The following is a 23,812-nucleotide window of genomic DNA, read 5'->3' as shown; positions in this document are numbered from 1 at the left end:
TGATTCAGCATTCCAAAATTAATACAACTTCAAAACTTTTTCTCAACCTATATAGGTCTTATTTTGTAAGTGTATATCTTTGATATTCATTCCTACGAACTTTACCGGGCAAAGTTGATTGTTTGGCTAAATGGTGGGCATATTTCTCCAAAATAAAAATAAAATTATATCAGTAATAAGAGTTAAACAACAGCGATTTTAAATATCGACCCGCGAAAGACAAAACACACCGTAAGACGGGGCGGCTGAATTTCTCCCCTGACGAATATACTTAAGAAAGGCGATACAGTGACATTAAAGCGGAAAGGGCTGAAATTTTAAGAAGGGAGGCTTTATTCGTTTCGCATGGTAATGGCGAAGCATTTTAATTTCGGTCCCCTCTTTTTCGGTTCCGACCTGTGGGTGTGGGGGTGGGGTGGGGGTGGTCGTATTCCCTACACCAAGGACATTTTTCGTAAGGCGTGTAAGCCGAAACGATACCCATAGGGCGCCCGTGTCTTGAGACGTAGTCATTTGTTTGAGCTCGAGGGGGTTGAGAAAATTGTCTCGTTATCGTTAAATCGAGCAATATATACAATAGTACTTAGAACTAAAAACGGTTATTAAATAAAAGGAATAAAAAAGCCAATTTAACTGACTGATAGCAGGGGAATTATAAACAATAAAAGTTTTGAAATTGTTGAATTGATACAAAAAAACCCTTTGCCGAAAAATGTACATAGGAAACCTGATTTTTTTACAAAATTCTTAGGATGCGAGAATAGCAAAAGAGAGAATAGGAAAAAAAAAATTACGATAGATGCGAGAAAATTTGGTTAATTTTGGTTAGTTTGATTTGATTTGACAATTATAGACAGTCAAATTGGCTATGGAATGGAAGAAGTACATATTTAATACAATTTTTATTGCACAAAGTGAACGCTATGTTTTCAATATACCGGATGTCAAATTTTACTTTTTCAATATTTTAGCAAAAAACTCAAAGAAGTTATGAAGTTAATTTTTCAAAGAAACTTGCACAGGCTACTATAATACTTTTTACAAAACTTCTGGATTCCTCCTGCGTCGGTTTTTGCTGAGTAGAAATTGCTGACGTTTCGCCAATCACCCTGTTGACTTCTAAAAAGTTATGAAGTTATTTTTGTGGTTACAGATTGATGCTTTGCCTAATTTTTTGTCTTTGGAAAAATTTTAATTCTTTTACGATACATTTCTACTTATCTTTGTTGCTATTTCTTAGCAATTGACAGATTAAATGAAGGAATCGACATCGACAGAGTTATTGTTTGACTCAAAAGGTATTGCATTGCTTGAAAAATCTTAATATAAATCAAACAACAGTTTCATTTAGTCTAAACAATTGTTATATTAATATTAAAAGTGCATTTTAAAGAGCACATTGAGACTGAAACGTTAAAATGGGAAATAAGGACATAGATGAATAACGGACAGACCCAGAAATTTTAAGAAAATAAATAACCAAGCAAAACAAGAAAAATGAAAGGAGAATATTTACTCTATGATATTAAGGTAAAAATTGATGAGATAAAAGACTCCTTATTTAATATTGTAGAATAAACCCATCACTAAAAGTTACATATTTTAAAACCAACTAGCATACTACCAAAAAAAACTTTGAAATTAAACGAACATTTGGAAAGGAAGAAGTTGCAGGAGTTAAAAAACAATAAAAAAGAAAAACACGCTAAGTAAAGTATTTAATAATACAATTATTACATTTCTTTACAAAATTGAGAGTAAAGTAACTAGTGTACTTTGAGAAGTGGCATAATTGACTTAAATTTTCATTTATTTGATGTTATTAAGGATCGTCATTATCAAATATCAATTATACACATTGGGGTTTGTTTTTCCACGTACGTTCATTTTTTGCGAAAATTTCTAATTAAACAACGATAAGGCGGCTTCTTTATATACCGATTTATGCACTCGGCGAGCATCCAACTCATCAGACTCCGGAACTTCCGTGCCGGATGATCCGTGGCGTTCAAGTTTGCCCAAAAAACGTGGCCCTGCATTTACTTGGTAACCCGCACGGGTCCCAAACAACCAGCGCCGTCAAGTGAACCGCGGCCGAAACAAAAGACTGGGGGACAGCGCGGAAACAAATGAAGAGGAAGACGCGCAGAAGAGGTAAATGAGTCGTAACAAAAGAGCGTCGTCGGCGCGCCCATACACACACACACACACACTTGATAAACAAGCGGGTTTCTATTTGCATGTGAATCGGTCGGTACATGTGTTTTTAAATCGCGTCGGCGTTCCGCTCGTTTCGCTCGTTTTTCTTTTGTTTTTGCTGCCCCCGCGCGGAGGCGACGTGTTGCGTCGAGTTCGCGCGTGTGTCCCAGTTTACGTAAGCGAAGCCCTTAAAAAAACAATTTTAGGCGAGTGGAGAAAAAAGAAAACACCAATAGCAATGATACCATGTATTCAATTTTGTTCTATTGGTAGGCCACATAAGGTAATATAGTGGCCCTACTACGGTAAAAAGTGATGCGCCGCAGATGGCTATGACATTTTCGTAGAGAAGGCGTGGATCTTTTGCGCAGGCGTCACCTAAACGAATTGTCTCATTGCTGTGATTTTTCTGAAAAAATTGACTAATTTTCATAAGAACGCAAAATCAGTCTCTGAAATCCGAATATAATTGACAACGCCCAGCTAGAAATTGCTATTGACAGAGAATACTAACAGTCTGTGACATTGTTGTTTACATTGTTGGTGGTTATGATTCTCTCTTTTTGGTTATTTAAATATTATTATTATTGAAATATAGCTAAATTGTTGTGTGAATTGATACTAATATCTAAAACCCGTCTAAAATGTCTTTTAAATTTTGAGACAATAAACTATACACCCAAGGGTAATGTTTGTTTTATACTAGTTTTTAATTTACTTGGTGGTACTTTTCATAATTATTTATTTGGGAGGCGAAACTTTCTGCAATTACTAGACTTGCGATGAAAGAATGGGCGTTCTGTCTATAAGAGATACTTGTTGAACATTGTTTCCACATAGATGTTTCCAGTGCGATATCCAGTACCTCAAAGTTATATTTACACTTTTAGAGTCACATTTCGTGAATTCGACTTTATTTACATTTTCAATTGAGGTTAAACCAATAAGTTTATAAAAACAAACTGTTTGCGCCGATTTACGGACACAAATTCGGGAAAAAATAGCTGGTATCGTGTCTGTAAGGCTTAAAGAACCAAAACGCTTAATATTAACCATGGACTTATCGCAAATTTTAACAACGCTTTTCACACCTTAATTCTTTTTTTGCCAGAAAATTTCATAGGATTTCGACATATTTTGAGAAAATACTGCCGTAAAAATGCAACATCCAAACATTGACGACCTGCCAGCGGCCGTGTTGGTTGTTGAAAGCCGCAAGGCCTTATGGGTCGAACGTCAGAATTTGTAATTAGAGCTGCTATTGGTTAAAAACAAAATTTCAAAGCTCGCGCATGCGTATATTGAACAGACCTTCTCAAAATTTTCTTGCATAGTTGCTTTACGAATTCCTGTACTATTAGCGTAGGCAGAGCCTCTATATGTCTACTAGCTATATGGTAGACCACCAACTTAAAACTGTAATGAGAGAGAGCCCTTAGCTGGCAAGCCCAAAGTAGTAAAAATTAAAATTAAATGAAAATTATATTTTTAACTTGATCTCTGGTATCCTCTAAATAAAACCCCTTTCTCTTTCTTTCCTTAACAAGAAAATTTGTAATGGAAATAAAGTTTAAGTTTTAAAAAAGCAAAACTTTTCCTCAATAGGTGCTTTGGAAATAAAGTTGTTTTGGGAAATGTAACCGTTTTGGTGGCATAATTCATATTTTTCAAACGCCCATCAGCTTGCTGCTTTTCTTGCAAATTTTCCAATCGTCTCGTTGTCTAAATATCCTTATCTATGGGGTTTCTTCACGTCCAAAATGAATCAAAATAGTGTGCTGGAATAAATAAAAATCTTTGATTCTTCATGCACTTGTCGGAGGCCTTGCAGTATAAGGATCGAAATATTCAGACCTTGACCAAAATCAACCGCATCTGATTTTATTAAACTGTGCTAGTAATTTGAAAAACCATAAATAAATAAATATGGAGCAGTTTATTTCCGTTTTATCTCTGTGATATTGATTGATACCGGGATAAATAAAATCAACACAAGCTTGAAAAATGCTTAGATTGCTCATAACTATACAACCACTAGATATCTAGCTACAGGAGCTATCAGTAATAACAAGGCTTGGATTGCCTTGCAGACTGTTATAGACATTTATGAAACGTATGATAACTGGATTCAACTAATTGCAACATGCTTTAAAAATCACGAAGAAAGTTCCTGAACCTGAGAGTTGACTAGAACATAGAGAGAAGGATATATAGGGAGCCGAGGCATATTAGAAGAATGGAGAATCACGTATTGCAACGTGAAAATTTTAAGTGGATCTCCGATGTCCCCTCTCAAAAGATACGGAAGTAATTTTTAGCAATAAAATTCTGCTGTCTCTTTTCTACATTATAAGTATAATTTTGAACTTCAGGTTACTTACTAGTCACAACACAAGATTAGATATCCAGTATTTGAGTAACAAATTATCAAATTTATTATTATTAAACACAATATTCTGAATTTTTATGTACGTTTAAAGAGGGTATTTAAATGTATAGCGTTGAAATCCAACAAGTCAAATTTATTTCTACTTAACCTTGAACCTCTATTAAATTTCTAAACAGTTTGTGAAATAAATAAACTCATTGGTTGGTATCGATGTTATCACAAAATAAACCATTTTTTATGAATCGTTTATTTCCTTCGAATGAAATACCATTGATGTCGACGCTAGATCCAATGGGTTACCTGTTCGCGTGTCTGACGCAGGGGATAATTTTAAGGGATGCTGCACAAAGGGTCGATCCTACCTACCCCGTCAAAGACGTAGGACGCGATGACAGCGGCGCGATGTTGTGTTTCAGTGCACTTGCCGTGGGAAAGCAGGTTTTTTGTTGCCACTGGTACGTTTCCAAACCACGAAACGAACTATATCGATCGATCCTTAATTGGTGACTTCGGTTCTGGCAGCGTAGTTTAGGATTTTTGTTATTAATTTAACTAATTTGTTAATTTCTTTGTATTTTTGTATTGAATTGCAATAAAATCAACTCTTGGTTGGACCCGAGTAGTTTAATTCCTATTTAATTAAATAAAGATGTACAAAAAAAAGATTCAATAAAACTTGAAAAGAATAATGAAATTATATATTTTTACATGACAATTGTTTCGACAACACGGTGTCTTTATGAAATGTAATATTTACAAACTACTTGCTACTATATATACTGAAAAATAACAATCAAACCGTTCAACAAAGGAGAGGTATTTAAATCTTCAAGGCTTCCAATAAATTTAATTTTCTACTTTTTGTGGCTGTATATAAAATATCAAACTTGTCATCAAAAATGTGTTTTTCTGTGTTTAAGTGTTAATTATAATCTAGACCAGGGGTCTCCAAACTACGGCCCGCGGGCCACATCCGGCCCGCTAACAGATTTTGTCCGGCCCGCGGAGAGCTTGTATACTTGAAAGAAAAATCTACTAGAGATTAGATGTTGTTTATAGCAAATAAATTTAGTTTACTGAAGTAATCTATTTTTACGTTGAATATTAATTAATATGACATCTACATTGATATGGTCATGGGCTAACTACTCATAACATTGTTGTAGGTTATTATATACTAACCAACAAATTATTGAAATGAATTCAACCAACATTTTATACATTTTAAATAAAAAAATAACTTATAACAAGCATAATGACATATGAAATTCTAATGAGATTTATGTAATTGCGATTTTCCACTGACAATAGTTTGTAGTTGTGGGCTAATTTTACTTGTACCAATTATTAAAAGAGATTTAAGATGCCCATCAGTCAATTTAGATCTGTAGACATTTTTTGTGTACTTCATTTTGGAAAAGGTCTTCTCACACAGATAAGTAGTACCAAAAACAGAAAACATTCCACGAGCAAATTTATGCAAATTATCAAATTGTGTCAGTGGAAGACACTTATAAAATTCCAACAAGGATAAGTTTTGATATTTGTTCTTAATGATATCACTGCACTTTAAGTCAATCATTTCCGTTTGAAGTTCCGGGGCTAGGGTTTCAATGTCAGTTTCGAAAGGATTCTGAAAAATCTTAATTTGATTCGCAATGGCATCAAAGTCCGAGAAACGAGTATCAAAATTTATTTTTAAAGCAGTCAAAGTTTCGATTGCAAAATTGATAGGAAACTCGGTCTCACTGCTTTGGCTAAATATTTCACATGACTGATTCAACTTTTTATTATTTTTTTTTTTTTAATGATAATATTGTTTTTTTTTATTAATGATAATATTGTTTTGGCCCTTAGAATTTCTTGGCGTGATCAATATGGCCCTAAGGCTGAAAAGTTTGGAGACCCCTTATCTAGACTATTGTTTTTAAACGCTTTTTTATGTTCATGAGTGCGTTTCTTGAAGGATCTACCTGTTTGTCCAATATAAATTTTAATATAGAATTTGTAGACACCTGATTTTTATTGTTTTTTCAAAATCTTCTTAATGTGTTGTTAGTTCTGAAAGATATTTTTAAACCACATTTTGACAAATGTTTTGAAATTTTTTCACTAGGTTCTCCTATGTATGGAATTGTTTTAAATTGTTCGTGTTCTGTATTCGGTTTCGGATAAATAGAGTTTACTGTTGTCTGGATTTGTTTTTTATTTATAATTGTATCTATAATGGACGGATTGTAGCCGTTGTTCAGTGCAATTTGTTTAATGATATTAAGTTCTGTGTTGTAATGTTCTGTTGAGAGTGGCGTATTAAGAAGTCTGTGTATAAAAGACACCTTCAGGCGGCCATTTTGTGTGTATAAGGGTGATTTGAGCTGCTATGTATGACTGTGAAGGTTTATGATCAATGGAAAAATCTAATTTGTTTCGCGTTTTCGTAATAGTTCAGTCTAAAAAATTAATAGAGTTATCCTGTTCAATCTCGATAGTACATAATGAGTTAATGTAATTTAAAAAATAATTCAATTGTCTGTGCGTTCCAAAAGCAACAATATAATTTCTTTTTTCTTCCTTTGGAATGCATTCGCGTCTGGAACGAGTATTGATATAATTTTGTAGCACTTAAGAGATGGGTTTATGTCCTGGGTTTTGCCTGCAATTTTAAGTGTCATTTTGTTACTTGCGAACAGATATGTTATTCTAAGGCTTCTGACAATCTCGGCACATTATTGCTTGGGGTCTTCTTCGAGACGTAAGCAGCACTCTGCAATTTTTGAAAATAGAGGCTTACGACAAAATCAATGTTTTCTTTATTCAGAGATTAAATATACATTCTTAACAACGCACTTAAAGTTAATTCTTGTAATTTTGAGTCTATATTGCAATTAAACTATATAACTATAACAATTTGAATCCTGTTCAATGTTCAAAGTCTCTGTACTAAACAAACTATTTTTTAAATGTTTCATTTAAACTCTTATTACTAGTTGGTTGCTGGTTGATTTATTATTAAAGCTATATTCAAACAGATGAAAGTATGTAATTTGGAAAATTTGGACGAAATTTTGTATGCAAAATTGAAAATTTTTCAATGAAGAATACTATTAATATTAATAACCAACCGATTTAATTTTTTAAATACATTGTTTTTTCCTTTGGGGTCATCATGAATAAAACGAAAACAAAATCGCCAGTAGTGACTTAAAAAAAACGACCCAGGATTCGAATTTGCCGATTCTCCCTGTATTTTCGGGTTGTCGGTAAGGTAGAGGTCCCGACGTGTCCCCGCATGAAGCCAAAAGATTTTAAAACGATAATGTTATTTCGTCATACCCCCATACGGTCGCGGACCGTACAGTTAAAAGGGATTGAAAACCCTAAGTTTCTTTTACTGACCACCCGATAGGGGACGAAAGTGGTCAAACGACTTCGTATGCAAATTCCAACTACCCCCGGGTTTAAGTTGGTCTCCGGACTGTCCCGTATCGGAGCCCGAATACAGAAAGCACAGTATGGGAAAATGTTTTACGGGTGTCCAACGGTTTTTACCTGTTTTCTCGGTGCACATTTCAATTTCGAGTAATACTTACATAAAGACCGATCAAAGTCGATTTGAAATTTAATAGTCCCCCAAATTATTCCATTGTCGAGTCATAGGTTGATTTGGGATACCAATTGGAAAGGAAACTATAAAAGGGTAGAGGGGGGACAAGAAAAAAAAACAGATACAGCAAGGGTCTTGTTTTGCGCAAGTATATTTGTACTTACTTGAGACCACTACAGACAGATCTTCGAAAGCCTGTTTTAACGGTTTTGATCCGGAGTACAAAATCTAACTACCTCCCGGTCATTTTTGACCAATGTTATGGATTCTACAATCTCCCACTGTCAAATAATGTGCTCCTCGTAAAATTTTTGTCCCGGTACGATTCCGCCCTTCGATGCGAAATATTCCAGAAGCCCTCCAGAAAATCCTGATCGGACAAGGCACGCGCTCAGCCAAACCGAAATCTATTTAACACTCGCTGAAAGGCTTAAAAAAGGAAAAAGACCTAAGAAGCCCCTTTAAAAGAATCGGTCATCGTGCCCGGTCAACACATGGTCTCACAGTTAGGAGCGGCGTTGCCACATCTCTATTTCATACTTATCCGTTCACTTTTCGAAGTATTTTATTGTACAATAAAGTGTCCATCGTCTCATTTTCTTTGTTATTGCTAGTTATTCACATAATTTCCAATATTTTTTGTAATAATTTAATTAATATTATTTTTAAAAAATAGTTCTTTGAATTTAATTATTTTAAGAACGGTCGATTTGACAAGGAAAATACTTTTCTGCAGAAATGCCAACGAGTTACCATTTTATTATTCATAAATATGAGATAAAAATCGCGCACGGACGCCACTGGTAGAAATTAGACACAGTTGTATACTGGAAATGCTGAAAAATTATTAAGTATATCTATCTATTCGAAATAATTCGGACATTCACGATAATCCATAAAGCGTAAATGCATCACAATATGCAACTTTCATTTAGTTTTTTATTTCTTTTATAATTTAGGTTAGGGTTGTTTGTGTGTTTATTTTATTATCTACTGACGCATTATCGTTGCATTTATTAATTAAAATTTAAAATTAATTTGCTTGCGATTAGATAACTCCATCTAGGGGCAAATAAAAAGTCGTTTTAAACTACCGCAAGTTTATTAAAATGCGTTAAGCCTCTTTTGAATAATCGACATTTCTTTGGGTAAATTTGGAACACCTCGCATCACTTTGCAGAGTAGAGCAAAGACTATTAAAACAAAAAGATTTCAATATGTATCGGCTTTAAAATAATACTCACTTTATCTGCGGTTAATATTAAAAATTTTGTAGAAAACTGCCATTGCTATTTCTGGGGCACCTGGTTTATAACATTTACATTGTTGAGCTTCAAAGGTAGCAAATTTTTATTAAAAACATATATATTGGCGATTAAACTTGACGATCGAGGTGGATTCGGCTTCGATCTGGCAACAGCGTCGATGCCGAAGGCGAAAGAATGACGAATTCGGAAATAGGGTCATTTAAATGGCACGGTCACCCTTCGACGATGAAGACTGACCCCTCGTATGAATGGACCCGCTGCGTGCATATTTTTTAAAAAGTTCAAAACAGGTTTGACCAGTCCGGTTTGAATTGGACAATTGTTGTAATTTTTTAAAATATACGTGCAGCCGGACAATCCGAATTTTATTCCGTGGGGGGTACCCAGGCAATGGGTACATCATGTTAATAGTTTTGAGAGTCACTAAATAGCCACAAGATCCACATTTTGGATTGATGTTCTAAGTATCTTATTAAAATACTACATAACACATTAACTAAGATGCTTCCCTGGATACTAAAAATAGTTAATACTCCCCCAACATATGATTCAATAATGTCAAGAAGGTAAAACCTTCCTACCAGATGCAAATAAATATTTCCACAACTTAAAATTATTAGATATACAAGATACAAATGTTCAGATCTCATCATCTCCAAAAACTCCTAATATTCCTCCTCCCCCACATAGTGTAACACCTAACTTCCGTCAGATGAAGATCATATTCCTACAACACCCGCAATTTAAATGTAATTTCGTATTTCGCTGTATGTAATAGTTCCTTTTGTATCACATTATCTTCATTTCTTGTTGTCTCGAAGATTTGGTCGGAGTCTTTTCATGTTGAAATTGAATCGGCGGACAGTGATCACGAGTTAGTAACTTCCTTTTTACGAATAACATTGCACAACACAAATATTATTTAAAAACTATAGCAAATTGTTGCAATATATGCAAAAGTTGAGTTTATATGTGAAAATTTGAATTTATTAATAGATCGCAATGCTCCGTTTGTGACTTACAGAACAACAAAAGGCTACTCTTCATGGTTATAGAGCTATAAAAAAGAACCTGGGAAAAAACAAAACTCTTTGGATCTTATTTGCAGTAAGACTGGAGAAAAAGACGTTTTTAAGTTTAACTTAAAGAAAAACACAAGCATGAAACTTCCAGAAGAGTTATCTGATGTCAACGAGACCAAGAGTCCATACCCGATATTCCAGCTGATCCTTATCATTATTTTTACTGCAGCGACAGACTTACCAACGAATAATTCAACTTTAAAAGGCATAAATAGCAAGCCACTGGCATTGATGGCCTTAATATTTCTACGATTGATTTATATTTACCTTTTTTTATTGCCTTAGATAACTCATTAATTAATTTTTGTATTATAAACTCGGCCTTTCCATAAAAATAGTAGATTGCCAAAGTAACTTCTCCTTGCCAAAGACTCTAATCCCGTAACTTTCTATAACATTTAAGTCTTTTAAACCAACAAATTGAAAAGCATTTCGAGGAAAGTATTACGTGAAAACTAACAAAACGAAGGGAAAATGGGCCTATTACATCATATTTCTGGACTACACAAATGTTTTTGACAATTTAAATCGTCCTTTACTAAGCTCAATATTTAAAAATATCGGCTTTCCTGTAAATTGTAGACATCAAACTTCTGAATTTTTGCATTTGAAAAAGGTTATTCCAAAGGGTCCTACGTAGGTTCTAGGTACTTGGAATGCACCAAAAATATTTTCTATTTATATTTCAAATTTTCCATTTCATTTTTGTCATATATTTCGTTTAAACCTGAAGAAACTTAACAAGCAGCAGCAGCAATAAACTATGTCAAATAGCTGAGTTTTCGAAAAACACTATAGTGCTTAGTTTGGTTAGTAGAAAGACAAATAGACAATTTTTCAAAATTAATTTTTCTCGCCAAATTAGGGTTGATAATTCTATTGAATTTAAATGTGTTATTAGATTTACAGTTCATAAAACAAATGTCTGCAAAAAGCTTACATCAACTTAAAAATTATATTTCAAAAGAGATATATTTTCTTACAAAATCTTTAAAAATACTTCTGTGTGACTCCTTAGTCCTGCCACATTTAAACTATTGCAGCAGTCTCTTTAATAAATAATAAATAAATAATAAACTTTTTAACTCACTCGTTTATTAAACACTCGCTCCGCTGCGCCTGGCTCGTGTCAAATAAACTCGTGAGTCAAATGCAGTTTACCGCACTTGTCGCATAATATACTATATTCATACTATTCTGTACATAATCAGTATTTATCAATGTCAATCATTCCCCCATTCATAAGAGATGTTTATGTTATATAAACATAATTTATTGTTATTCCCTTTTATTTTGGTCTCTAGTTTATAATACAACTCCTAGGTTAGCAGAACAAACAGCTATACATTGACATTGACATTTTTTTGACCTAACTGAAACTCGCCTAAAGCATTACATACTATACATTTTTTTGCAATTATTTCTTTTTTTGGATTAATAATGATTTTCATTACCATCATCATCATTATTATTATTATTATTGTTATTGCTGCTCTAAAAGAACAGGTGAGCCTACTAAAAAGCAGCAGACTCATTGAAGGGCAAACTCTGGATTCTGCAAATAGGGCTAATTCATCACAGACAGATCCAATTAAGCAAAACGCCTCCAAGTCGGAACACCTGAATAAAATTACAAATAAAGAACTGTTTAGTGCAGTCAGCGAGGCTGTGTCACGTCAGATATAATAGAACCGGATGGTGGGTCCAAACGCAAAACTTCCAGAGTCCTAAACCATAGGGTTAAACCGCTTAAAGGATCTCTTAGCGATAACTCTAAATGTGCACTTCCAGTTGCTGAACGTAAAATCAGTTTTCACATTACTAAACTGCATCCGAATACCAAAGCTGAGGTGGTCCGATAATATCTAGCACCGATAGTTAGTGGAGTAGAAGGGTTGCAGGTCCCATCAATGTATCCTGAGAGTTACTCCTCGTTTAGGGTCTTGGATGACGAAGCGCAAAAAATTCTGGATACTTCCATCTGGCCCACGGGTGTGTTGATAAATCATTTTTTCCCCAGGCGTCTGGCAAGAGAAAAGACCGATCCGATTCCAGTATCAACAGAGAGACGTCTAGCGAGGGAGAATCCCGACCCAAGACCACCGATTCTATTGGTTTTGACATTGTATGTTTCTGTGAACATTTTGTAAATGGTGAGGAGTTGCTTAATATTATTAAGGTTCACAATTTTAAATTAGTTGGATATTATTGTCGTCTCAGTACCTCCAGAAGAGGAACTGTTATATATGTTAAAAATAATATCGCCTGTAGCAGTCTTAATCTGAGTAAATATTGTCTGGATCTTCACGCAGAGTTTTGTGGTGTGGAGATACCAGTGCTTAATCTAATTTTAATCAATGTTTATCGCTCTGGCTCTAGAGACAATTTTTCTGTATTTGTAGAAACTCTTACTGGCGATTTTAAGTTTAATTTGAGTGATGACGTTGATCGAAATGACTTATTGAACTTTTGGGATGCATGGAACCATTTCAGAAAACACTATCCGATCATGAAGGTGTTTTCATTAATGTGAAAACTGATTTTAGGTTGAAAGAAGATAGATTTTCAATTAAAACCGTGTCAGCGCGGGGTCTCAAGCAGTTTTCTCAGACTCTTGAGGTAACAGTTCAGTCCGGATCATTGGCAGGAGTATAGAAATTTAAATAAACGCTTTAAAAAAGAAGTCCAGTCGACAAGAGCTGCAGCTTATGGTCAGTTTGTAAACAACTCTGACAATATTGGTCTGAGCTGCTGGAAACTTATTAACAGTGAGAAAAACCTTAATCGCGGTTATACCAGTTACAGCGGCCAGGACAGCTGTGAGGCTGGCGAGCTGCGGGCTCTGGAGGGAGGGAACCCTCAATCGGGGTCCGTACGATATTTTAGAGGGCTGTCGCGGGGATCGCGGGGTCATGGGCATGCCGAGTGACGTCATGATCCCCGAGATGACCTTCTTTGATAAATTGACCTTTTTCTTTCCATCAAGGGAAGATTGGAGAGAGGGCAGAGTCGGCTCCTGGGATGGACTTGTCTGGTACACGGACGGGTCCGGAATGGGAGATCTGGCCGGAGCTGGAGCGTACTGCGAGACAACGGGATCGAGCTTGTCGGTCCCTCTGGGCCAGTACTGCACTGTGTTTCAGGCGGAAATTTTCGCTTTATTGATGGCGGCCAGAGAGGTGCTTCGGCTCAACTACGGAAGCAGGAGAGTCTTCTTCTGCTCGGATAGTAGGGCTGCACTCATGGCGCTGAAGTCAGTGCGTACGCGCTCCTTGTTGATAAAGGAGTGCAAAGGGGTACTGAGGAGGGTGGCTGAGGAGAGAAAGGTCACGTTGGTCTGGGTTCCGGGTCACACCGGTGTCCGGGGCAATGAGGCAGCGGACGCCTTAGCCAGGGAGGGCTCCTCGCATAGGCATATAGGGCCAGAGCCCCGCTTGGGGATCGCCCCGTGTGTGAGGCGGGGAGCTCTCGAAGCCTGGGCGAGAGACCGGGCCGCGGGGGGCTGGAGAGTTGCTCCGGGAATGAGGCAGGCGAGGCTTATGATGGATGGGCCCGCCCTTCCTCGGACCAGGGAGCTGCTTAGACTGACCAGGAGGGAGTGTAGAGCACTAACAGGGGCCTACACAGGACATTGCAGGCTTAGGAGGCATCTCTGCTTGCTAGGCATTGGAGACGACCCGGAGTGTAGGTGGTGCATGGAAGGGGAGGAGACCCCGTATCATCTGCTCACCGAGTGCCCTGCCTTGACATGGGCAAGATTGGGAGTCTTCGGAACGGCCCTGATCGATCCGGACTCAGTGCACGGTATTGGGCTAAAGGATTTGCTGACCTTCTACAGGAGGGGCGGCATTCTGGACGCCCTCTAGAGCGGCCTGGGGGCACAACGGGCCCATCTGGTGGCCTAAGTGCTTGGACGCCCGCGAGGGCGCCCCCCTTTAATACCAATACCAATACCAATACCAGTTGTAGTATTACTCCCAATGATTTCAATTTATATTTTTCTCAGGTGGCATTTAGCATTACTGCCGAAATAAAAAAAAATGATCCAATGCTCTATATGAGAAGGCAATCAAGTCCCACGAGGTCGTTTTTCCTGGATCCGGTTTCCAGTGAATTAGTCTATAGCACAATTCTACATTTGAGTAATTCTATATATTCTATAGCTCATCTAATTAACCAGATATTTGAAACTGGAATATTTCCAGAACAGTTAAAAATAAGCAGGACTGTGCCACTACACAAGAAGGGAGATACCAACGTCCCCTCAAATTATAGAAGTATTGCAATCATCCCTATAATGGGGAAGATCGTGGAAATAATCTTAAAAGATCGTTTGCTGAACTATTTTGAAAAACACAAACTTTTGTGCAAAGAACAGTTCCGGTTTAGGGGCGGAAGGTCCACCACGCATGCTTTGCTAAATCTTGTGGGGAGCATTGTCGAAGGCTTCGACGCTGGTGAAATAGCGGAGGCCACCTTTTGCGATCTCACGAAGGCTTTTGATTGTGTGAATCATGGAGTGCTGATGCAGAAGCTCGAGTAGTATGGCATCAGGGGCATGCCTCGCAGATTATTGTGCTCTTACCTTATCGGTAGACTTCAGTGTGTCGGAGTGAAGGGAAAATTTACTAGTTCTAGCTTGCCGATATCGTTTGGAGTGCCGCAGGGCTCGGTGCTCGGGCCCCTGCTGTTTATAGTTTACATCAACGATTTGCCTTCCCACATACCATGTAAAACTACGCTCTACGCAGATGATACAATTCTTTTATCCCGAGCTAGAAACCCATATGAACTTAGTATTGATAGTGTGGCCAATAAGACTAGAGCGCGTGGATGGTTCAGGTCGAACTCCTTACAGTTAAACGAAAATAAAACGAACAATCTTATTTTCTCTTGTAGCAAGGTGCACAATTTAAACACTGCTTCGGTTAAGGTACTTGGAGTCTGGATCGATCGTGCTCTTTCTTGGAAAGATCACATTGAACACCTTTGCCACAAGCTGCCAATTGTTTCTAATTAGATACTTTAAACAAATCACTCATTCCTGTCATGTCAAGACTTGCTTATTTCGAATTGTCCCATTCTCACTTAGCGTACGCTATTGGTTTGTGGGGTGGTTCCGTGCATGCCTGCAAGGCTTTCCTTATGCAAAATAGAGCGATACGTGTGATTGCGAACGCAAAGCCTCGTGATCACTGCCGCCCGGTCTTCTCAAAGCTTAGTATTTTGACCTTACCATCACTATTTATTTACTATACAGTGACTCGCATACATGAGCTAAAAAACGATATGCCTAAGCACTGTGATCGCCACAATCATGACACCAGGGGATCTGAATTAATTGTCCAGGGCCATTCTAGGCTGCGCACATCCTAGTTAAATAATAAATTGTACATTAATTACTACAATGTTCTACCAATCGTTGTCAAGGATCCATTCGCTAAATTTTGTAAGATAATAAAATAATTTCTATTGGACAACGCATTCTATACTGCAGATGAGTACATACGTGTTGCGTCACGAGTGTCTCCATAATAATAACTGGGAATTTATTTATATATTTATTTACTTAATTTTTTTAGCTTATTCTTGTTTCAATGTTTGGTGTTTGTCTATCTGATAATTATGTTGCTCTGTATGAATGTTATTAGAATGTGTTTGGTACTGTGTTAATTCATTTTCATTCACAGATGTGACTTGCCATTTGTTGTTCTCTCTATTATTATTATTATTATTACTATTATTATGCGTGGTAAACATATAGCTACTAGAGATATAGAGGCTTGCCTATGGCGATAATACAGGAAGTTATGAAGCAATTATGAAAAAATTTTGAGAACTTCTGTTCCACATGTGCATGCGCGAGATTCAAAATCTTATATTTCAATAAACTAATCTTCAAAACCACACGAATTGATGTCTTCGAGGTTATCGCATATAGCATCTAACATATTAGTAAACCATTTTTTAAAAATCAACCACTTCATTCCCTTGTAAAGGTAGGTACAATGAGAAGCGGTGAAAAATGTTCTTATTGCACAAAGTTTACCTATGCTTATAGCTGAAACCGAAATTCCTCATTTCGTTACTCTTCATTTTTCTAAAATAGGCTATAATAACATTTCCCTCAAGCGAAAGACAACAATTTATCAATTCCATCATTTGATATCTTTAAAAAGAGAGATATTAATCTCCTAAACATTTTGCTAACCGAATTTTTTTTCAATTCATCTCAATCGATTAAATGGAATCGTTATAACCACTTATTATGCCCGGATATTTAAGATTTTCCAGTAGATCCACTTTCGCACGGTTGTTCTTTTAACTAACGGCGGTTATCTATCACTTTTCAGAGAGCTTAGATGCCTCACTGGGTCTCGCTCCAGTGGCGTGCCCTGAATGTTCTGGCCAGGAAAGTCAGGTTTTATCTTGTCGGAATGTTGTTTTCTTTTGTCAGTATAGCTGCTTTTATATTCGTTCCTGATCTAAATAAAACTTCATTTCATTTAATTACCTGTATTGGTCCACTATCGTTTCAGTCTTTCATGAACGACCTACCAAAACATCTATTTGGTAATTTCTTTTGATGATTTCTTTTTAATAATTTTCTAAAACATAACCCTGATGAGTGATGTTGTTTGGTCTCCAACTATACGTAATCAAATATTGATTTATAAAATCATGATCCGTCATGGCATTTTCACGAACTCAATTAAATCATTAGACTTATTAGATACATGTGGATATACAGGTACGCAAATATCAAGACAAGAATGATTTATCCTTCTCCACAATTTTATAGTCCAAATAAAAAAAGAGGATTGCTTGAAATGAGGTGGCTTTTACTTGATGAATACCATTTATCACAATAAATAAGAACTAAAAGTTCAGTTTTTCACGAAATTATATATTTTCACATGACGATTGTTTCGACAACACCGTGTCTCTATTTTTTTAAGAGGGTTGTATCGCAATTCATAAGTTTTTTTTATGTTGGGGGCCCTGTACTGGACATTATAACAGTTTGAACATCGATCAACCTAATTATTGTGCCCTCTGTAAATCCTCTGGTTCTCAGATTTTAATTTATTTGAATGTTAAACTCTTGTGCCGATGTTAATATTATAAATTTAGAAATTCGGGGGACGCCACTGTTTAAAGAGGTCTTTTATCTCTCCCCAACCGCGACGCGGTCTCTCCCCAACTCCCGCCCGATATACAAAGTGTATTTCTTAGCTTTTCTGCCATTTATTTAATGTCGGTGTAGGTATTTTCGTGAACGCCATCTAGTGCCGCGTCCCGATTTATAAATCGCTTATACCACGCCCCAAATTAATTCATTACTTAAGATAAATTTCGCGTCTTTGCCGTGAAAACTTTATTATGTATAATATTTAACCGAGGAAAGGGCGATAGAGAAAAAGATAAAGTCACTTTTCGCAGTAATTTATCATCGCGGAGGAGTCAAACGGAAAATGGAGTTTTCTTGCCAACCCAGCATCACTTAATTGCCATTTGAACATAGGATCAGTCGATGGTAAAACAGGTCATCTCTGGTGGCGACGGAATTAACTGGAATACTGGAACTTCTGGAATAAATAGAAAATTAAAATTCACAATAAGGATGAAGGATGAACATATATCATAATTATACAGGGTGGGTCAACCAATAGGCGACCCAGTATTACTCCTCAGTAAGGTGGTACTTCGAAAAACTATGCTTGCCAAATTTGTTTCCAAAATTCAATTCTCCTCGCCAGCACAACTACTTTAATGTAAGGTATGTAGGGTCAGAAGTTGAAAAATCCTAAAACATTCTAAACACTCTAAACTCTAAACTTTCTAAAAATACTTTAATTATACATTAATACATTACATTTTATTACATTATATATTAATTATACATTCTATTATTATATATATGTAATTGCATATGTTATATATATTATTATACATAGGAAGGCAGAAAAAGTTGATAAAAAAAAATTAATAACAAATAAGTGTAAATTACTTTTCCTGCCGATTTAGGGCAATAAGGATGACATGGAATCTTCTAACACAGTTTTGAATATATTTTTAATTTCCTTACATGCTTACATTAAACTAGACATAAAACCTAAGTGACAAGTGATGGCTTTGGGCATTGGAGTTATAAGGCTATAGTAAAAGCAAACACGCCAACGTCTTAATATGTTAAAAAAAAATTTCGTTTTTCGTCTAGCATTGCATCATATATCTAATGTAAAGTCTGTTCATAGATATAATAATACGAATTAAGGAAAGACCCGTTAGAATGAAATATGACCTAACAGGTCCGTACTTTGCTTAGAATTTAATTATTTGGGGTTTTGTTAGAAAAGATACTAAACAATATTTATTTATTTATGTAAATTATTCACATAATATATCAGTATCACAATCGCTATCATCGCATGTTCTAATTATTATTTGTTCTATATTATTTGCAATATGGATATACGACTGTTCTGCTTTTTCTATATGTTTAACAAAATTTGCCCAACTTTGTGGAGGGATGTTAAAAACTTCGGTTTGTATAAGTTTGAGGACATTGGAGTTAACACGGGGAAAAACATTGTTACGACGGATGGCAGAGTTCAGTTGGTGTCAAACATGTTTAATGGGATTAAATATACAGTGGTAAGGTGGAAGCCTTATAACTGTATGCCCTAGATTTTTTGCATAATTATCACAGACGTATTATTATTATACATGTAGTTTTGGATTGTTGCTTTTGTGTCACATGAGGAAAGGGTTTTAGTCAACTGTCTACTGTGATAACTTGCATTGTCCATTACAATGACGCTATTCGGAGGAATGTTTGGAACTAATTTGTTTTTAAACCAACTTTCAAATAAATCAGCGGTGGTGTCTTCATGGTAATCCAGAGAAAAATCTTTAATATTTTTCGCAGAGAGAGAAAGCCCATTTGGAATCCAACCATCTTTAGAGTCAGCATGCAAAATAGCTATTCTTGTATCTCTTTATGATGGGGCGTTTGTTTTACACGTATCAGTTGAGTGAACCCAACCCTTTTCCGGGGTATCATAAGTGTAGAACTGGGTTTCGTCCAAGTAAATAATTGGCCTTTGTTGTTCTCTGTAAATCCTAATTTTTTCTAGATATTCCAGTCGCCATTTCCGAATTCTAAAAGATTCTATTAAAACTTGCCTTTTGTCAATTTTTTTAAATCTAAAACCCATGTGTTGAATACATTCCCATAAGGTAGTTCTGCCACATTTAACAACGGTTTCATCTTTTTCAAGCCTCCTAATTAATAAATCTAATGTAGGTACGCTTTGTTCCTCGGATAACTGGTAAATTTTACGCCGTATTATATCTTGATGACTTTCATCTACACTAGAGAAAATGTCAGCATCGCTTCTTTTTTTTCTCGCTTATTGGGAAACGCCGCAATCAACATCCACAACGATCGTTCGGCTGGGGGCCCCAAACTTTGACACTAAATTAACCTGTATCGCTGGCAATTTGAGGCCGTTTCATAATTGCATCAAACTGACGCGCGCCAGACCTTACATTATGTGACCGAAGACTGGGAGAAACTTGACAATTTGATTTTCCAGCCCGAACCATCAGAGCGATGGTCTTTCGCGTGAACTTTACCGCTCCTATACGAGGTGAATCGAAATTCTAACAGCTTCGTAACAAAAAAATATGCAGCGTAATTTCATTTTGTATTATTTTATTCAAAACTCAAATTAATCTAAATGACCGTTTAAATACCGAATAACATAAAATTTGATTGTCCCATTCATCCTCCAATCCGTTTATATTTTGCACAACACGATGATAATGCTGAAGGCACTGGTACTGTCAAAATAACCTCCCAACAAATTTGAAACTGCAACCAACACGATTAATGACCTTTTTTTGTATATGTGGGTTAGGCGAATGTTAGAAGTTATTGCGTTCCTTGGGTCGGACAGTAACGACCTGAACTACTCTGCATGCCTGACACATATTTCCATTAAATCTCCACATGTCTTCCATAAACGTCTTCTATACCTCAACATACCTCTATATTCCATATAACTCTCCTATACCTCCATGTATATATTTTCATGTATTGATTCACGGATGGAAAAATATGTTGATAATATCTTCCTGGTTATCATCTGTTCGTTTGTTGAACTCCTATTGAAATCCTGCATAAAACTGGAATCCTGCCGACGTTTCGCCAAGATCTCACTTGGCATCTTCAATGCTCGCGCTCTGAAGTGTTTAAAGTATTCTTTTTAACACACTCGTTTATTAAAAACTCGTGAGTCAAATACCGTTTACCGCACTTGTTGCATAATATACTATTAAACACTAATTACGTGGACAATAATTGAACTATCAACGTTGTTTACTAATATGTCAAACATAGACATATTTTTATTTGTCAGTCAGGGCACTCTTTGAAGTTATATAAAAATGTCCTATTTTTGCCGATTTGTCAAACACGAGTGGACTAAAATATAAAGTGTGTTACATCATTGTAATAGGAATATGTCATAAAATTGATAGTGTTGTTTTATACGTCAATTGAAACAAAAACTTGGCTGCTAACCCTACATTGTGTTTTTTAACATTGAAAGTTGCAGCTAATTAAAATGTTATCAAGATAAATTGAACGCACGGTACAAAATATAGAATATCAGCACATACAGATCGGAGACTAATTTTTTAGTAATCACGCTGAAATGCAAGTTGAAAACCAGTAAAATAGGTTTCTGTAGATTAATACGCACGACTAAGACCCAAAACCACGAAAAAAGAGGAAGAATGGAAGAGGATATTTGAATAATTTATTGTATATTAGTGAAATTGTGTTAATAGATATGCCTGAAAAGGATGTTCCTGGTAAAATAATGTTGGCAGTATATCATAAACCCCGGTTTTTGTGCTATTTCGGTAGTTATCAGCCGCAATAAGCGACAACGGACGAAATTAAACCGAGTTTTTCCCGGATCTCAAGAAAAAGCGAGGACCCCCACGATCCCGCCACAACCCCAAATTAATGAATCGCCTCCCCGGCAACAAATCTGCGGCCTCGGCGACGGAAACGAAAGGCATTCTCCTCTCTATTATTCCGTTTTATTCGGAACCGGGGCCCGTTTTAAATTAAATAGTAACAACGACGCGAAACAAAGATGGCCGCCTTAAAACTAACCTCAATTTATCAATGTCTTCAAGATAACGCGGAACAATGGGGTGTGTAAAACATCCTTTTGTTTCCATTTATACGACAAAACAACGTACACCACTGTCTCCGGAACGAAACAAAACACATACACACACAATGACCAAGACCTTCTATCTGCTACATTTTGCTGCACGGAAGTTTCGTGGCGGGTGGGGGGCGGGTGACCCCGTACCGGGTGGGGGAGGAGCGGGTTTGGCAAAATTTCGGAAGATTTGTAGTACGACACTGCTGCACGCGTATTTGCCACTCCAAGTCATTATTCAGACTATACTGAAAGACTTTTATTAACAACGCACAGTGTTGATAAACCAGTTTTCCCGCACAGCACAGTCGACCTTGCTTGGTTCCAATTATGCACAAAATTTTGCTTCAAATCACGAAAAGTCATTAAAAATATTTGATTGTTATGGTGTATACTGGGTGAAACAAGGATGTGGGAATACTCTATAACTTTAATTTATTTATTTATTTATTAAAGTAAATTAACAGGCCAATAACAGATTACAATCCATCAACAGTTAGCAAACAAAAAAAAAAGAGAACACATGCTACTTTTTAATAGTTATTAAGTTATGGTATAACAGTAAAGAAAAAAGAAATATGAGCATATACAACAACATTAGAGTTTGTTTAAAACTTCCGCTCTGAGTAGATCGGACGGTCACTTTTGAATTTTAAGTGGTTTGTTTAATTAACGAGTCGACTGGGGATGATAAAAATTCTAAGCGAAACTTTCCATATTTGTCTAACGACAGATCGGTCATGGCATTATGCAACAAGTGTCATAAACGACATTTTAGTCACTTGCCCATTTGCAAATTTGTATTTGCCCATAGCTGACCGCAATTTGGCGAGTGCTCAGTAAAAGAGTGATTTGAAAAGTTTACCAAACGAGTTGCATAATATACTTTTTCAACGTCCATTAGTTTTTGGGTTCATTTTTGCAAAACAACACGAATACATCCACTGACAAAAAAAACATATGAACTTTTTACCATAATAAAACATTTTAAACAGTTCAAACTGTTTAAGCAATGAGTCTTACTGAAAATCTCCAAAAATTTTAATCCTTTTGAAATGAAAATTGATTTTAGAAGGGCCTTCCGTTCTACATGAGCTTGTGGAGAGCATTTTCTGCATTCCTCGAACACCTATTGCATATCAACTTTAAACAAACAAAATTAATGATTATTTAAAAATATCTGAAACCGTCAGCTTTTGTAATCAGGAGCAGGGCTTTATGTGAAATAGTTTTTTATGAAAATGTATTTACTGATCTGTATTTTCCTTCCTTTACACATTTTTTTTTTAATTTTGCTTTCAAAATGTTGCTAAAAAGTTTCGGTTTTAAAATGGTGCTATAGCACTTGCTAGTAAGGAAATTTTTCATTTAGAAGTTTTACCTTCCCTAGTTGATATTTTTCGTCCGGTCTCTCCAATGTATTCTTTGCCGCATATGCATAGAATGCTGTAAACTGCTGGCGTCTCAAATGGAATTTTGTCTTTGACGGACCACAGATGTTGAGAGATTTTTGGACAAGTGGTAAATCTGGTTTTTACGTTATACTTAGAACTTTTGATATGTGGTCAGTGATGTTTTGAATGTGTGAATGTGACCTTCCTTACATTCAAAACATCACTGGCCACATACCAAAAGTTCTAAAGAAGTATAGCGTCAAAACCAGATTTAGCACTTGTCCAAAAATCTCTCAACATCTTCGGTCCGTCAAAGACAAAATTCCATTTGATATGCCAGGAGTTTACATTCCATACATATGCATTGGAGAGACCGGACGAAAAATACCAACTAGACTCAAAGAACACGAAAGAGCCTTACGACCAAGACAAATAAACTCATCATCTGTTGCCGAACACACTCATGAAACCGGGCATAAAATTTTATTTGATAAAACTAAAATTCTTGCATGTAATCAGTTCTTCTACCAACGAAAAATCCGAGAGTCTATAGAAATCTATAAACAACCTAACAATCTTAACCACGACTGAGGTCTCTACCTGCAACCAATTTTGGAATCAGTCATC

General features: G+C 36.2%; 1 protein-coding gene across 1 annotated transcript; it reads left to right on the top strand.

Moving 5' to 3' along the window:
- The first annotated feature begins 13,651 nt into the window (after positions 1 to 13,651).
- LOC132706652 (uncharacterized) lies at positions 13,652 to 14,488 on the top strand. Its single transcript, XM_060678117.1, has 2 exons — positions 13,652 to 13,799; positions 13,830 to 14,488. Exons 1-2 carry the CDS (start codon positions 13,707 to 13,709, stop codon positions 14,406 to 14,408), a joined length of 672 nt encoding a protein of 223 aa, XP_060534100.1. The 5' UTR covers positions 13,652 to 13,706; the 3' UTR covers positions 14,409 to 14,488.
- Positions 14,489 to 23,812: the final 9,324 nt, after the last annotated feature.

This window comes from Cylas formicarius, unplaced genomic scaffold, assembly GCF_029955315.1.
Source record: "Cylas formicarius isolate icCylForm1 unplaced genomic scaffold, icCylForm1.1 PGA_scaffold_8__14_contigs__length_24414737, whole genome shotgun sequence".
Lineage (NCBI taxonomy): Eukaryota > Metazoa > Arthropoda > Insecta > Coleoptera > Brentidae > Cylas > Cylas formicarius.
The sequence above is the reverse complement of the archived record's forward strand: the minus strand, read 5'-3'. Positions and strand labels throughout refer to the sequence as shown.

Excerpts from the sequence above, each read along its gene's own strand:
- LOC132706652 (XM_060678117.1), top strand. The coding sequence starts at position 13,707 with ATGGCGGCCAGAGAGGTGCTTCGGCTCAACTACGGAAGCAGGAGAGTC. Across the intron at positions 13,800-13,829 it reads CACTCATGGCGCTGAAGTCA|TGCAAAGGGGTACTGAGGAG; the intron begins GTGCGTACGCGC and ends TTGATAAAGGAG.